This window comes from Hippopotamus amphibius, chromosome 11 (genome assembly GCF_030028045.1).
Source record: "Hippopotamus amphibius kiboko isolate mHipAmp2 chromosome 11, mHipAmp2.hap2, whole genome shotgun sequence".
Lineage (NCBI taxonomy): Eukaryota > Metazoa > Chordata > Mammalia > Artiodactyla > Hippopotamidae > Hippopotamus > Hippopotamus amphibius.
The window spans coordinates 31,007,831-31,023,500 of NC_080196.1; the positions used below are offsets into that span (position 1 = coordinate 31,007,831).

Sequence of the window (15,670 nt, forward strand, 5' to 3'; positions counted from 1 at the left end):
TCTCACTTCGTCCCAGCTTCCCCTTAGCCCCCCCACCCCCCGTGTCCTCAAGTCCATTCTCTACATCTACATCTTTATTCTTGCCCTGTCACTGGACTGCCTGCCAGTTTTTAAGCCCACCGCTCCTCTGGTTGGCAGTGTGTTGAGTCGTCCTACTGGTGTTGGACACGGGTTGTTGTTATTGTTTTCCTACCGCGAGCAAGCAGCACTAACAGAGTTGTCTCTGTACAAACCAGTTGCTCTTTTCCCTTTTGGGTTGTTCCCAAAAGTGAGGTGTATTTGATGTGTATTCCGCAAAGTGGACTCGCTGGGTTGCAGGAAATGAATGAACCGTTTTATGGCTTTTGATGCATGTTGCCAGATTGTCTTTAGAAAGACAATTCATTTAGAGCATCACCAGCAACCTATAAATGTACCTTCTACCCCACAAGCCTGCCAGCATTGAAGTTTATCATTTTCATTTATTTATGCAGCTTTAATATAGATATGTAAAGGTCCTTGGTTGTGCAGATTTACATTTCAGTAATTGCTAGGGATATCATCAATTTATCCATGGGGTAATTACCTGGTAATTATTCTGTCTCAACTATTGAGTGGAATTTGTGTTAACCTCCTTTGCGTGAATTCTTTACATTTTTAGTTATAAGCTTTTATCAGTTGTATATGGCATATTTTTTCCAGTCTACTTTTCATGTTTTTATATTTCGTAATGCAAAAATTTTTAGTTAATTTTTTTTTCTTTCTTTTCTTTTTGGCCACGCCGTGCAGCTTGCAAGATCTTAGCTCCCCGACCAGGAATTGAACCTGCACCCTTGGCAGTGAAAGCACGGGAGTCCTAACCACTGGACTGCCAGGGAATTCCTGCGTTGGTTTTTGTTTTGTTTTGCTTTGTTTTAAATAAAAAAGGAGGCTAGTTAGTGCTGTAAAAAACCAGGTATTATCATTATTATTACTTTTATTGAATGAAAGATTCTTTAAATTCTATAGTGCTTTACAATTTTCAAAAGTTTCATACACCTGATTTCATATAATCCCATAATAACCCTGTTTTCTCCCATCCCCGTATTGCTCCTCCCGCTTCCCTCTTTCCACGGGTAACCACTCGTTTGTTCTCTATTGGATATTTGTGTTTTCATTGGGGTGGTTCAAAAAGTTGTCTAATCCTAAGAGACTGAAGCTGAAATAGAATAAAATGATACGTAGAAGGAGTGATGATTAAAATAACCAACATTCGTGGAGAACTTCCTTGTGTCATGCGTGTTCCACCTGCTTTATCTGTAGTAACAGTTAATTGTGAAAACAACCCTAGGATTTTATCCTATGTGTTATTTTTATTGCATTATTAATAAAATTATTTATTTAATCATATTATTATTACCTGCATTACATTAATGAGGAAACGGAGACACAGGTTGAACCAATTCCACCCCCCACCCCCACCCCCTAAAAAATCAGGATCTGGTAGAGTTGGGCTTGCTCAGATGCTTCAGACTAAATTAAGTTTGTTTATATTTTCAGGCTGGAGTTGCTGGCCTGGCTGGTGGTGTTAGTTTCGCCTTGGTTTACATGAGGATTCTATAAATTCTTAGTGAATCCAGAGGGGTGTTCCCCCTACACCTTTACCACTGTCTCATTTATAACTTGACTTCTCCATGTAGGTGGGGTCTTAGCCTATAGAACTCTAGCCATTGTGATGGATGGAAGGAGATGTGTTTCTGTGGTCCAGGGCCTGAAGGCTCAGTGCACACACTCTTCTGCATTGAAGTTTCCAGGGAAGACAGCATCTGGGTTAGTTTGGTCCTGCCCTTTTTTTTTTTTTCCGTTTTCCCCGTGTCCCCTGTGCTTGCCTCCTTCTCCTGATGTCAGCACATTCTAGCCTCAGCATTCCCTAGATTTGTCTGCTTTAACAGCAGTCTCTCTTTTGCCCTAGCAACAGAAGGCTTTTTTATTTATTTTTTAAAATTTTTGTTATTTATTGGCTGCACCGAGTCTTCGTTGCTGTGCGCAGGCTTTCTCTAGTTGTGGTGAGCGGGGGCTACTCATTGTGGTGCGCAGGCTTCTCACTGTGGTGGCTTTTCTTGCTGTGGAGCACGGGCTCTAAGCGTGCAGGCTTCAGTAGTTGTGGCACGTGGGCTCAGTAGTTGTGGCTCGTGGGCTCTAGAGCGCAGGCTCAATAGTGTGGCACACGGCATGTGGGATCTTCCTAGAGCAGGAATCGAACCCGTGTCCCCTGCGTTGGCAAGCAGATTCTTAACCTCTGTGCCACCAGGGAAGTCCAGAAGGCTTTTTTAAATCAGAGAGGACAGTAGGCAATGCCAGAGCCAACCAACTTTATATAACGTAACTGGGAACAGGGCTGTCCGTGCTTTGTAGAAGCTTTATCCTTTGTGCCTTTCTCTTTGTACGTTCTTTTCCTCCCTTCAAGTCTAGAGAATTCCTAGCAGTCATTGTCTTGCGATTACAAATTTAATGTGATGCTGAAAATAACATAGTCAGAACTTCTGGGAGTGTCTCAACTCTGCCTAGCTTTTGCCGTTAGAGCATTTGTTAGTATGTTCTATAGTCACCATCTCAGGAATAACTTGGTTCCCTTCTCTTTGTTATATTCACAGTAGCTGAGATCCCTTTTCATGTACCAGTTTTAGGCAGCATTAAAAAACTTTCTATAGCAAACTCACAAGCAGTCTTCCTGATGATCCATTGTGAATAGACAAAAGATTATCACTGCCTTGAGTTTGCTCATTTTCCATGAAAAGTGATCGGAATTTGATAGGGAACAAGAATGACGTAAACACGTTGTGCTTGTAAACTGCATGGAATTTTCTCCGCATTTGTTTGAAGGATGAGATCATGGGGTAAGAATTGGTAAAGAGAAATAGGCATCAGCATTCTGACGTGTGTCAGCACATCTGGTGCTTCTTGGTCCATCTCTGTGCCCTAGAGTGGAAGTGATATAACAGGACAGATGGAATGTGGGTCACCAAGGTGGGCGTGGAGGCCTTTATAGCTGGTCATTTTATTTATTTATTTATTTATTTATTTATTTATTTATTTATTGGCTGTGTTGGGTGTTCGTCACTGCACACAGGCTTTCTCTAGTTGTGGCGGGCAGGGGCTACTCTTTATTGTGGTGTGTGGGCTTCTTATTGTGGTGGCTTTGCTTCTTTTGTTGTGGAGCACAGGCTCTAGGCTCATGGGCTTCAGTAGTTGTGGCCCGTGGGCTCAGTAGTTGCGGTGCACAGGCTTAGTTGCTCCGCAGCATGTGGGATCTTCCCGGATCAGGGCTTGAACCTGTGTCCCCTGCACTGGCAGGCGGATTCTTAACCACTGCGCCACCAGGCAAGTCCCCAGCTGGTCATTTTAGAGCTACCTCTTCCCTCCTTTGAAATTTGCTTTGTCCTGAGTTTCCCCTTTTAATCACTTTATAAGTATTTATAGTGCTCCATATCCTGTGGAGTTTGGGGTGATATGCTGATATTTGCCCATTTGTATATTATTGTTGGTGAAATGTGTCCTAAGTAAATGAAATTTTTCAGATAACTAAAGTTGAAACTAGGATGGGACATAGGTGACTTCTGGAGAATAATCTCGTTATACTGCTTATAATTCTAAACACCAAGTTAGTGTAATCTTTTTGTGAAATGACGGTGAGATGTTTTAAAGTCTTCATTACATTTGCTTGTCATCTTAAACACCACACAGGACATAATTCTTATAAGCCAGTTATGGTTCTGTTAAAACGGAGCCACATCCTCAGGGTCTTTGGAGGTGAAACTATTTGCCCTTACACCGAAGGCATCAAAACTCTTTAGAGTTTTGATGGCTACAGGATGGAGGCATTTTGGCTTTTTCTCACTTGCTTTTATACCTGTGCTTATGCCCAGCAGCCTCCTCCACCTCACTCTTTACTTTGCTGCTTCTAATTAGTTATAGTCTGCAAATCCATTCATCCACTTAGTCAACAGACCCTTGTCAGGTATACCATGCATCGGGTACTGTCGTCAAGGCTTGGAGAACATCAGTGTGTAATATAGATTCTATTCTTATCCTCCTGGAGCTTGTGGTCCAGAGGGGAAGACACACTAAGCAGGTGAATGTGTAACTACAAAAAAATGGTAGTCGTATAGGAAAAAAAAGGAAAAAAATAGCAAGGTCCTACTGTATAGCACAGGGAACTGTATTCAATATCCTGTGACAAACCATAATGGAAAAGAATATGAAAAAGAGTGTCTTATATATGTATAACACTTCACTGCACAACAGAAATTAACACAATATTGTAAATCAACTATACTTCAATAAAATAAATTAAATAAAATAAATTTTAAAAACCCATTTATTAGCCTAAAAAAAAAAAAGGGAACAAGGGGAGAATGTTTTCAGTTGGAGAGGGAAGGGGAGGGATGGCATTTTGGCGGAAGTCCTAACTCTGGTAGAGATTTTGCATTCCATCCTAGGTCATGTGGAGGGCCTTTGAGAGTTTTAAGCAGGGGATGGAAGGATCAGATTTGGCATGTGAATTGGAGTGGCTGTCTAGAAAGGAAGCCACAAACTCCATAGTCTTTGCTAGACACTCCAAGGAGGTATGAGTGTTTCAGTGAGTGAGCGCTTGGTCCCTGCATTTTTGAACAGGTCTTTTGACTGCTCAGCACACGTATTGGTAGGCTTTTTTTTTTTTCCCTCCTGTAAAGAGCCACATTGTAAATACTTTGTTTGCAGCCATATGGTCTTTTTTCGCAACTCTCCAACTCTGCCCTAACAGCATGAAAGCAGCCACAGACAATACCTAAATGAATGCCTAGGTTCCCATAACACTTACTTACAGGAACAGGTGGCATGTGGGATGTAGTTTGCTGACCCTTGGCTCAGAGGATGCTTTATTTATCATTTCCATGATCTTCATCATTGAGGTGGTTGAGCAAGGGAGGAAATGCAATCTACGTGGTTGTCCCTGGCCTCGAGCTGCTTACAGTCATTATGGGAAGTTAAGTATACACACTTAGGAAGCCATCAACTAACATTACAAGGCAATATGTCATTAGGCACCAACATGATGAACAGAAGAAACAGGAAATGTAATGAAGAGTTTGCTCATCGGCTTGGCATCTGGATGTCTAGGAATGGTTGTAAACACTTCATGGAGAAGATGAACTTTGACATACAATCACAGACACCTTGAAGGTTAGAGGTGAATACAACCTAGTCCAACCTATTAATTTTACAAGCATGTAAAACCAGGTCCAATTGATCTTAAGACAGAGTCTGGACAAGAACACAAGGCTTCTGTTCTCTAAATCTTTGTCCAGGTATTCTTTCTCTTTCAGGACTGGTCCTCCTTCAGGCTGAAAATATGTACCTGGTAGATTCATAATGATAAAGAGGAGAAGGAATGAGAGGTTCCAAGTTACGGGCTGTATGGAGACTTCTTTGGTCCTTGAAGAAAGGGGATCTCAAAAGACTGAGAGCACTGTGGTGGTAGCTGTCATTTGGGATGAGAAGGAAAGAAAAGGGAAACTGGGGTGTGGAGTGGGAAGGGAAGGAGGCGAACGTGGATTATAGACAGACGCATACGTACACTGACACATGGACAGGGAAGCAATCTCTGTGTCCTCAGTAGGAAAACTCTCTAAATTCTTTACCATACACATGTTCAAAGGCATATCCACACTGTTGAAGAGAACTTGATCATTATAAAGAAGGGAGTAGCCTGTGTGTTCTGACATGGAAAGATTTCAGGGATGTAGTATTAGAAGGTGAACAAAAGCAAGTCACAGAATAGTGGGTATGCCCTGTCCCCTTTATATAGGTAAACCGAAACCAAACCCAAAGTAGCTGAACCAGCCAACTGAAAACGTGTATGTGTGTTTTATGTGTAAGTGCTCAGAAAATGGTCTGGAAATGGTCACCAAAATGAACAGTGCGTTTCTCTGGGGATGGGTGGATTTGAGCAGAGACTTAAACATTTTTCTCTATTTCATGATTATTAGAATTGTCGCAGAATGTTTATTTTTGTTATAAAAATAATAATTAAAAAAGAGCAATATTAAAACAATAAAAAGTGCCAGGTTGGGTGAGAAGCAGAGGGAAGGGCTCTGACTGTGGAACTGGGCTGTCTCCAAAGTGGTTCTCAGAATCATAGGTGATGAGAGCCTGAGGGGGCTCCTGTTCTTCTGAAGTTTTTTCAGTGACTTTGTCTCTTGATTCAGGTATTTTCCCTAACATCAGCTTTTGGGTGTCATCTAAACTTGTCTTTATATTTTATTATTGTGTTTGAACTTGGTTGCCCTCCTCCGCAAGTTTTGTGCTTAGCCTCCTAGGTGGCTGCAGGTCCGAGCTCCACTGACCGTGGCCTTTGAAGGCTCAACAAATGGGATGTGCATCTAAAAGCATTAATTCTGTTGTTTAAAGCTCATTAAGAATGCCAAGGGCCTGCCTCTGTTTTGCAGAATAAAAACAAAAGCCATTTAGCTTTGTAAAGACAAAAACCTTTGAAAAAAATCGCGCCTTGTCTATTGGTTTAACTCCAGCCAGGTCACCTGCTATGGAAGCAGCAGCTCAAATATTTGCCATCCTGCTTTGCAGCTGATTTGTCCTGGTATCAAGAAATGCCCATGAGACATTTGGGTCATAGAAGGAGGACCCTATTCAGCAAGTTATTTTCCCCTTGCATGAGGATTTTGACTCAGAAGTCAGTAGTTAAAAATAAAAAAAAAGTCAGTAGCATTTTTAATGTGAGTCCCAAAGTGCTTTCACATTCATATTCTCCACTGATTTTATAATCAGTTTGAGGGGGTACTGTCAGCTTCATTTTACAGATGGAAAAAAAAGGAAGCTGAGGCAAAGGTCAGGCAACAAAACTGAAGCTTCACAGCCAGGAGGTCAGGCCCCCATATGGAGCTGGAGTCTATGGCTGTTATGTTGCAGCTGTAGTGTTAAAAGGGTACGGTACTGGTCCCACCTTTAATGGGAATGATGCTGGTGGGGTTGGGATTCTCTTCCATCCTTTCTCCTCCTCTCCCTGTATAACACCTTCTTGGTTTTTGTACCTCCCTTCCTTTTCTTTCTTTCAGCTTGGATTCCTCAGTACCACCAGGGCTCAGGCGGAACAGAAGGCCCCAAGTCTCATTGGCAAATACCACCATGTTGATCGTGTCACCGGCCAGGTGCTCACCTGTGACAAGTGTCCGGCAGGAACCTATGTGTCTGAGCACTGTACCAACACGAGCCTGCGTGTCTGCAGCAGCTGCCCCATGGGGACCTTTACCAGACATGAGAATGGCATCGAGAAATGCCACGAGTGTAGCCAGCCGTGCCCCCGGCCAATGATTGAGAAAATGCCTTGTGCTGCCTTGACTGACCGAGAATGCACTTGCCCAGCTGGCATGTTCCAGTCGAATGGTACCTGCGCCCCCCACACGGTGTGCCCTGTGGGATGGGGGGTGCGGAAGAAAGGGACAGAGATGGAGGACGTGCGGTGTAAGCAGTGTGCTCGCGGGACCTTCTCTGATGTGCCTTCCAGTGTGATGAGATGCAAAGCATACACAGACTGCCTGAGTCAGAACCTGGTGGTGATCAAGCTGGGGACCAAGGAGGCAGACAACGTCTGCGGCACGCTCCCATCCTCCTCCAGCACCGCCCCACCCTCCCCTGGCACAACCAGCCTTTCACGCCCTGAGCACACGGAACCCCACGAAGTCCCTTCCTCCACTTACATTCCCAAAGGTAACTTAACCTCATGAGTTATGTATGTGAGGAAGGCTTTGAGCCCCGTGGAGGTACCGAGAATGGGCTTGGACCCAGGATGCTTTCTCCATTTTGTCTATTCCAAAGTCACCCCTTAAAGAAGGGGCTTGCTTTTTGTGGCTATTTAAAGTCTAGCTTCTTTGGACCTATTAGAAACACTGAGACTCAGGAGTTATCTATCAGGGGGGAGCAAGTATCTGAGAACTAGGTGACATCAAGCTAAAAAATAAGAACCGAGAGAAACAAGGTCAGCGTGTAGCCTTGTGGAAGTCACCGAACTTCTTCAGGCCTCGGTTGCAAACTTGTCCATCATATGGCATCATGAGTGAGTGATTTAGCTGTTTTAAGGTCCCTTCCAGACTAAAAGTTTTCCAGCACCCAGTCAATCCTGCAGGGAGACAGCCTGAAGGTCAGAAGGAGAAGGGGAGAAAAATATCATGACATCTGGAAGGAGGGGATGAATGTTGGATCCAGGGTGGGGCAGAGAAAAAGAAAGTAAGGCAGAAGCTGCAGGAAACAAGCACATTTTTGTCACATTGAAGGTAACTAGCGTTCACATCTGGAAAAGAGTTTCTTTCTTTCAAAGGACTTTCTGTCCTTCACTAGGTATATCCCAGTTTTCCTCAGAATTCATTTTGAACCTCAGGCAAGAATAACATTAAGTTTTTACTTTCAAGTCCTCTTTGATTGAATTTAATTTTCATGGGATGATAGCCGATGGGAGCTGTGCTTTCCAGCAAACTCTCACATGTGGTTACGTTTGACCTTCTTGATGACCCCATAAGGAGGGCCTTCTCACAACCACCAGTTGAAATGAAGAAACAGCCTCAGAGGCTCCCATGACCTGTCTGGGTTTCCTCAGGGGTTGATACAGGCCAGGTCCCGTCTCTTGGAACTCAGATTCCCTGGCTTTCACTCCTTAATGGAGAATGCTTGTGGAAGCTTCTCTGAAAGCAATCCGCTAAGCTGCCTGCCCAAATCTTGCTTCTCGGTTCCTAGTATATACTAAGCAAGTCCTGCCTTATTTTATTCACTGACCTGTCTCATCACACCTTTCACTGGTCACACTTAGATTGGGGTTTGAGCTCTTCTCTGTATCTTAGTTATAGTCTCGATTTTACCGTTGCATCATGAAATAGCCAATTGGTGGGAGAGGAGGAGTAAATTAGAAGACAGAGGCATTCAGTTGGAATAGTTCTGAATAATCAAAACAATTAAGAGTTGACTCAGTATGTGCAGCACAGGAGAAGCTGCTGTGAAGCTCAGACGTTGGATCTCCAAGGATGCCTTTGGTTTTGACATCAAGAAGTGAGTTTAGCTGTTAAGCTGAGTTTTTACCTTCCACATAAAGGTGCTGTCATGGTCTTTATGAAAATGTAAATGCCATTTATTCTGAAGCTCCAAAGGCCATCTCTTCTTGCATTGTCTGGCCTGGTTTGGAGACGACTAGGAAGAGGAGGGAATGTATAGACCCCCACATATAGAAAAGCTCTTCCCCCCTCCTCCTCTTTTTTCTAGGCATGAACTCCACAGAATCCAACTCTTCTGCCTCTGTTAGACCTAAGGTGCCGAGTGGCATCCAGGAAGGGACAGTCCCTGACAACACAAGCTCAGCGAAGGGGGAGGAAGGCATGAACAAGACCCTCCCACACCTCCAGGTAGTCAACCACCAGCAAGACCCCCACCACAGACACATCCTGAAGCTGCTGCCATCCATGGAGGCCACGGGCGGCGAGAAGGCCAGCACGCCCATCAAAGGCCTCAAGAGGGGCCACCCCAGGCAGAACCCGCACAAGCATTTCGACATCAACGAGCACCTGCCGTGGATGATCGTGCTTTTCCTGCTGCTGGTGCTCGTGGTGATAGTGGTGTGCAGTGTCCGGAAGAGCTCCAGGACTCTGAAGAAGGGGCCCCGGCAGGATCCCAGCGCCATTGTGGAAAAGGCGGGGCTCAAGAAAGCCATGGCCCCCGCCCAGAACCGGGAGAAGTGGATCTACTACTGCAACGGCCACGGTGAGCCTGCCGTCTTTTCCCCCTGCTCCCAGGTCCCCCTGCCTCTCCCTCCCTCGTCCCTGTGGGCGGAAGGAGTGGGAAACGCAAAGTGTCTGGGCTCCCTTTCGTACGCCAAGTGCTGTTTGATCTCCTTGTGTAGGAAGGATGCGGTGGTCAGCATTCAACGTAATACATTCAGAGAGGGTAACTCCTCTGCCCCCTGTGCCCCTGGTACATGTAAAGGACAGTGTTTTGGAATCAGAGACATGAGAGTGACCTTGAGGGACTTTGTTCGACCTTGCCATTTAACAAGCGAGGGAATCAAGTGCAGAGAGGTTTGGCTGCGTTGACCCAGGGGAGTCTTTCATTTGGGACGGATGGGACTGAAGCATGTCTCCTGACTTTGGAGCCCGTGCTTCTTCACAGGAGACTGCAAAGAAAATAGAGGGAGGGAAAAAACAGCTCGTCTTAGTTTTGCCTTTTTGAATTTGAACCTTACTCTTAGGTTCCTATCACTTTTCTCACATGTACTTTTCCCCCCTTATATTTTTAGGATCCCATTTCTATCAGGAAGATAGGAAGGTCTTTGGGGGTATTTTAGACACCCAAAGCGTAGTGTATCGGTGATCATTTGAGGCTGGGCCCTATATCTTTTACCCAGTTGTCAGCGTGTGTGGATACAGGCTGGAATATTTCAGTTTTTCCTCTTTTGAGAGCAAAAAATAGCTTATAGAACTTGTCCTAGCAGTTAAGTGTGATCTGTAGACTGCAGTTTTCAGACAGTGGCAGTAATTTCCCTTTCTTTAATAGTAAATGATATTTCAGCCCAAAGTTGTGATAATCCAATCTGGGATCTTTTTCCTTAAAGATAAAGGGGTAAGCTTAACTTCCTAAAGTGGTTTGGCCTTTTGTATTGGAGGCTTTAAAATGTTTGTGCTCTTTGGCCCAGCAATTCTATTTTGTGAATCTATCATAAAGATATAAACTAGAAATACTAAAAAAAATTTAAGCACAAAGATCTTGAGCTTTTAATTCAGCATTATGTATAATAAATATAACCAGGAAATACGCAAAGGGCTGGTTTTAGGGAAATGGCTATGTGAATTGTGGCATATCCATATAACAGAATATTATGTTGACACTGAAGATTTATGAAGTTTTCATTTTTTTTACCCATGACAGAGGAAAATGTTTATACTAGGTTAAAGAATGGGGAAAGAAAACAAACTACACACTACACACTTTATAGAATATTATCCTAGTTCTCTTAAAATTTGGGAATAAAGACTGCAAGGAAATATGCCAAAGTGACCATGATGTTTCTGCTAGTTTGGTGGGATTTGGTGAGATTTATGTGGATTTGTTTCCTTCTTTATTAGTTTTTTTTCCCCAAATTTTCTATAATAAGTACACGCTACTTTTATAATCAGAAATGTAGAGAAAGCTTAAAAAACCCCTCATTTTACTAATGATAGGTCACACAAAGTTTGCTAATTTTGCTAATTTGTGTGAACTATCAAACCAACTGAAAGTCAGACTGGGGTGAACCCCCCAGCTGGGATGAGCCTGCACAGACTTGAATAAAACAACCGCTGGCTGGAAACCAGCTGGGGAGGGAAGGCTCCAATTCTCCTTCCTTTTTAAGAAAAAATTTTTATTTGGATATGATCTCAAAAGTGTGGAAAAATTACACAAATAGTACAAAGAATATCTATAACCTATGCCCAGATTGACCTGTTGTTAACATTTTGCCCGCTTGCGTTATCATTTGCTCTCTTTCTATAAAAACACAGATTTCATTTCATAAAATATGTGCCATGTAGAATAATTTATATTATATATAATGTTACAGAGTATGCAATATATAGCGGATGTATACACATCTATACAGACATAAAATGATTTTTCTGAACCTTTTCATGACCATTTATGCCTAGATATTTCAGTATGTATTTCCTAACGATAAGGATATTCTCTTAAAAAAACAGCCCAGTTTTCAACTTTGATAAGTTTAACACGGATACAGTATTTTAATTTGCCATCCATATTCCACAGTTGTCAGTGGACCCAACAAGGTCCTTGATGGATGGTATAGGATCTTGCCTAGAACCCCATATTTCATTAAATTGTCCTTTAAGTGGCCAGGCAGAACACTTGTCCTAATGTTTCTAATTAGCAGAAAACAACGTGCACGTCCTGCTCCATTCCTTTACTAGCTATATTTATAGATTAGATAATGGTCAGTTATATTTCTAAACTCTCTTGCAGTGTAGTTTTCAGAATTCTTGAGAACACAGGGAGTTGTAGAGTAGATCCGGTCCAGCAGCAGAAAGCAATTTAATATAATGATTTTAGGCATGCTTAAACCACTGTAACCTTGTAAACTACTATGTCTGTGTCCTTGAAACAGTCCTATTTTGTAGAAAGAATGGAAGTGCCTAATCAAACAGAACCTGACCCTACCTTCCGAGAAAGCAGTACTTCAGCAATACGCTTTTCCAACTCAGTCACAGTTGTCTCGTTCAGATGTTATCATCTCTCCCAGTAGTTTAACCTTTTTCCCCAGGATTTTGCATTGGGAGGTTTATCTTTAAGGTGTTTTTTGAAGGAAGGTCTCTTCTTTCCAAATTGCTGTTCTCAAAGATACACTCAGGTAAAATCCCATAACAAAGAGAGGTTCTGTTTCAGAAAAACCATTCCAGGTGCCCGGAGAGGCCTCTGGAAACAATACCTTGTTGATCTGATTGCAGTGAGTTCTGGGCAGCAGGTAATCCTGTATAATAAGATCATTTTCTCGTGCTTGTCCGTTTCACACTGAATTGTTCAGGAGGATGAGGGTGGGGATGAAATTGCCTCGTCCTGGGTATTCTGTGTAAGAGGTCACATGAGACCTCCCTTACCCTTGCCCACCTTAAGCAGACGGTGCCTTGCTCCTGGATGCCATGTAGACCCCCAGCACGCTAAAGCCAGGCCAGTGGTTCCCATCTTTCTCACCAACAAGAGCCTCTTTTTTTGGTTCCACTCACCCCTCTCTGTCTTCCATAGATTTATGGTTTTAAAGTTAAATCCCACAAAACTGCTACCCTATTTTCATGGAATCCTAGTGTTGGAAACACAAGATGAGACCTTGTGTGGCCAGGAGGATGGGAGACTGAGGGTGCTATGGCATTTTGTATGTTTTGTATGTTTCCTTCCTTTCTGAAGTCATAACAATTTTCTGTTTCGTAGATTGACACTGTACTCTTTTAGGATTGGTCCAGGGGAGAATTGGTCTTTACTGGGGCTTATGAAGGAAAACCATCTCCCAGTTTCACAACTCTGCAGACTTCGTCCTCTTTCGAGAGGAAGCAGTAAGATGCAGTTGAATTGTAGAAATGGAACTGAGATTGTGTTTCTCTTATAAATATTTCCCTGAAGTTGCAGGGGTTGGTTAGGGACAGATGCTGAGTAACTGGAAGCTGTGCCTTGGATGTATTTGAACATCATCAGTATATTCTTCAATCAAGTTTCAGAAATGACATAACATTTCATCTGAATTATTAAAACCACCATACGCAGTGTTTGGAAATGAAGAACAAATGAAGTGCATTAGGAGTTCAATAATAAGTACTTTTCCACTTTACATTTTCCTAAAGTGTGATGAGGGGGTGTGTCCTATCCTACTACCCACATAAGCAAGATCTTGAGGTGATTTTGGGGTGCAAAAAGATGACATAAACTGTGACTTACTAATATAATTTTCTAATCTTATAAGAAAGGTTTCTGCTACCATTAAGTTTTCATTGTCTACTTTTCTTTAACAGAGACTTGTATCATGCTTACTGAATGCCATACCCTGTTTTAAGTATTTTCATAAATGTCAACTTAATTTTCTTAACCATATGAGGTAGGCCGCTATCATCACCATTTTACAGGTGGGAGACCTTAGGTACAGAGAATCACTTGCCCAAGGGGACACAGCTACAAAGGGGGAGAGCCAGGCTTTAAACTCAGGCATCGGCTGACTCTGGACGCTGCCCCTTGATTCTTAGAATCTGGATTTATTTTTCTGGTTCTTGGAATCTCAGTGTTAATTTTTCCAATGTTAGAAATTTCTAGTTTCTATGATTGATGTTTTTAAAAATCATGCTCAATCAAGAAAATTGTATTTCCCTCAGCAAAACCCAGCTTGTTGTGAAATAAAACACAAAAGTGTCACCAATAATAAGCTTTCCTCCAGGAAGTCACTCCGATTTCCCCCTTTTCACTTTTTTCTTGGGTTGCTTGAAATGGAAAATTCTGCCAGACACCCAACGGCTGAAGGCTCGGAGGTCTGTTTGAAAACATAAAGGCTGTTTCAGATAAGTCAGAGGTGATGGAGTCATACTACTCGGAACTCACATCTGTTGAACTTGGTAGTCGTTTTCTCAGCCTCAGACGGCAGCAGCAGCTGCAACCAACGAAACCCTCCTTCCTTTGCCAGAAGCCTCCTGGACTCCAAATTCCAGACAGTCATCCTGTCTGTCAGCCCAAATTTCCTATGGGAAGTAGACTTGAAGTGTAACCACCAGGAAGCCGGGCTGAAGGGAGCAGGTTACTCTGTTTGAGCCTGCTGTGTCCTTGCTCTTACCAGGGCCACAGTCGTTTTAACGGGGAACAGGCAGGAACAGGCGGGCTGTGCTCCACTCCCCATTCCCCACCCCCTGTCTCTGCCACCTTTGCTTCCAGTAATGCTATTTTCAGTGGACGGCACCTTTCCATTGAACCTCTAGGATGCTTGAGGATTATAAAGCACACACAACCGTTGCACACGCAAGCCTCTTATCGCGACAGCCTCAAAAGCATTATCTCGTGCACAAAGTCAAGGGCGGTGTGGCCTTTGCCCTTGGGAGGCTGCTGTCCTCCCCAGGCCCACCCACTGACGGCTTCTTCCTCTAGACTTTAGAGGACAGGTATTTATGTTTTAAATGTATATTTTATTCTCTAATTTATCTAACTAACAGCTTTTGAATATAAGCTATTTGGGATACTGGAAAGCACATCATCATTTTTCCCACATAGGGCTAAAATACAAGTAGAAAAAACAATCCTTACAAATGAGTGTCCTTGAATCAACCTGGTCAGGTATTATGTAAGCAGATTTTGCAGAGGAGGAATTTCTAGAATTCTGTGGATCGTTTTTCATGAGTAATTGGTTGTTACCCTTGCAGTGCATGAACAGAGTTTGACGTATTAGGTTGTTGATGATACGTCAGATTGTAAAAAAATAGGTGGGTTCAAGTTTGTAAATTTGAAAAACAATAATTCTTACAGTATTTTGTCAAAGCTAAGACACCACTGATTGTGAGACACACCATTATTTTATACATCACTAAGGGGAAAAAGAACACCAAGCTATGGAAAGGCATTGATTAAAAACATATCACTTACATGTGGAATCTTAAAAAATGGTAGAAATGAACTTATCTATAAAACAGAATTAGACTCACAGATATGGAGAACAAATTTGTGGTTACCAAAGGGGGAAGGAGTGGGGGAGGGATAAATTGGGAGTTTGGGATTAACAGAAACTCATTACTATATAGAAAATAGATAAACAAGGTCCTACTGTAGAGCACAGGGAACTACGTTCAATATCTTGTAATAACCTATAATGGAAAAGAATCTGAAAAAGAATATCTATCTATCATCTATCTATCATCTATCCATCTATCATCTATCTATCTATCTATCTATCTATCTATCTATCTATCTATCATCTATCGATCATCTAATCTGAATCATTTTGCTCTATACCTGAAACACTGTAAATCAACTATACTTCAGTTTTTAAAAAGTGCATTTAGATGTTTTAGCATCTCTAAAATATGGCAGCAATGTTTTAGCCCCAATCTTGCCTCTTTTCCACGTAGTCTGACAGCACAATTCTAACTTCATTGTTCAGTTCTGAGTTTTC

The 15,670-nt window shown here is 42.5% G+C and overlaps 1 protein-coding gene across 1 annotated transcript in view; it reads left to right on the top strand.

Annotated features, from left to right (window-relative positions):
* TNFRSF21 (TNF receptor superfamily member 21) overlaps positions 1–15,670 on the top strand; it is a 60,227-nt gene that overhangs the window by 10,963 nt on the left and 33,594 nt on the right. Inside the window, exons 2-3 of the mRNA XM_057700469.1 lie at positions 7,071–7,722; positions 9,262–9,756. Of these exons, the coding sequence (XP_057556452.1) occupies positions 7,071–7,722; positions 9,262–9,756 (1,147 nt within the window). The remainder of the gene's footprint in view (positions 1–7,070; positions 7,723–9,261; positions 9,757–15,670) is intronic.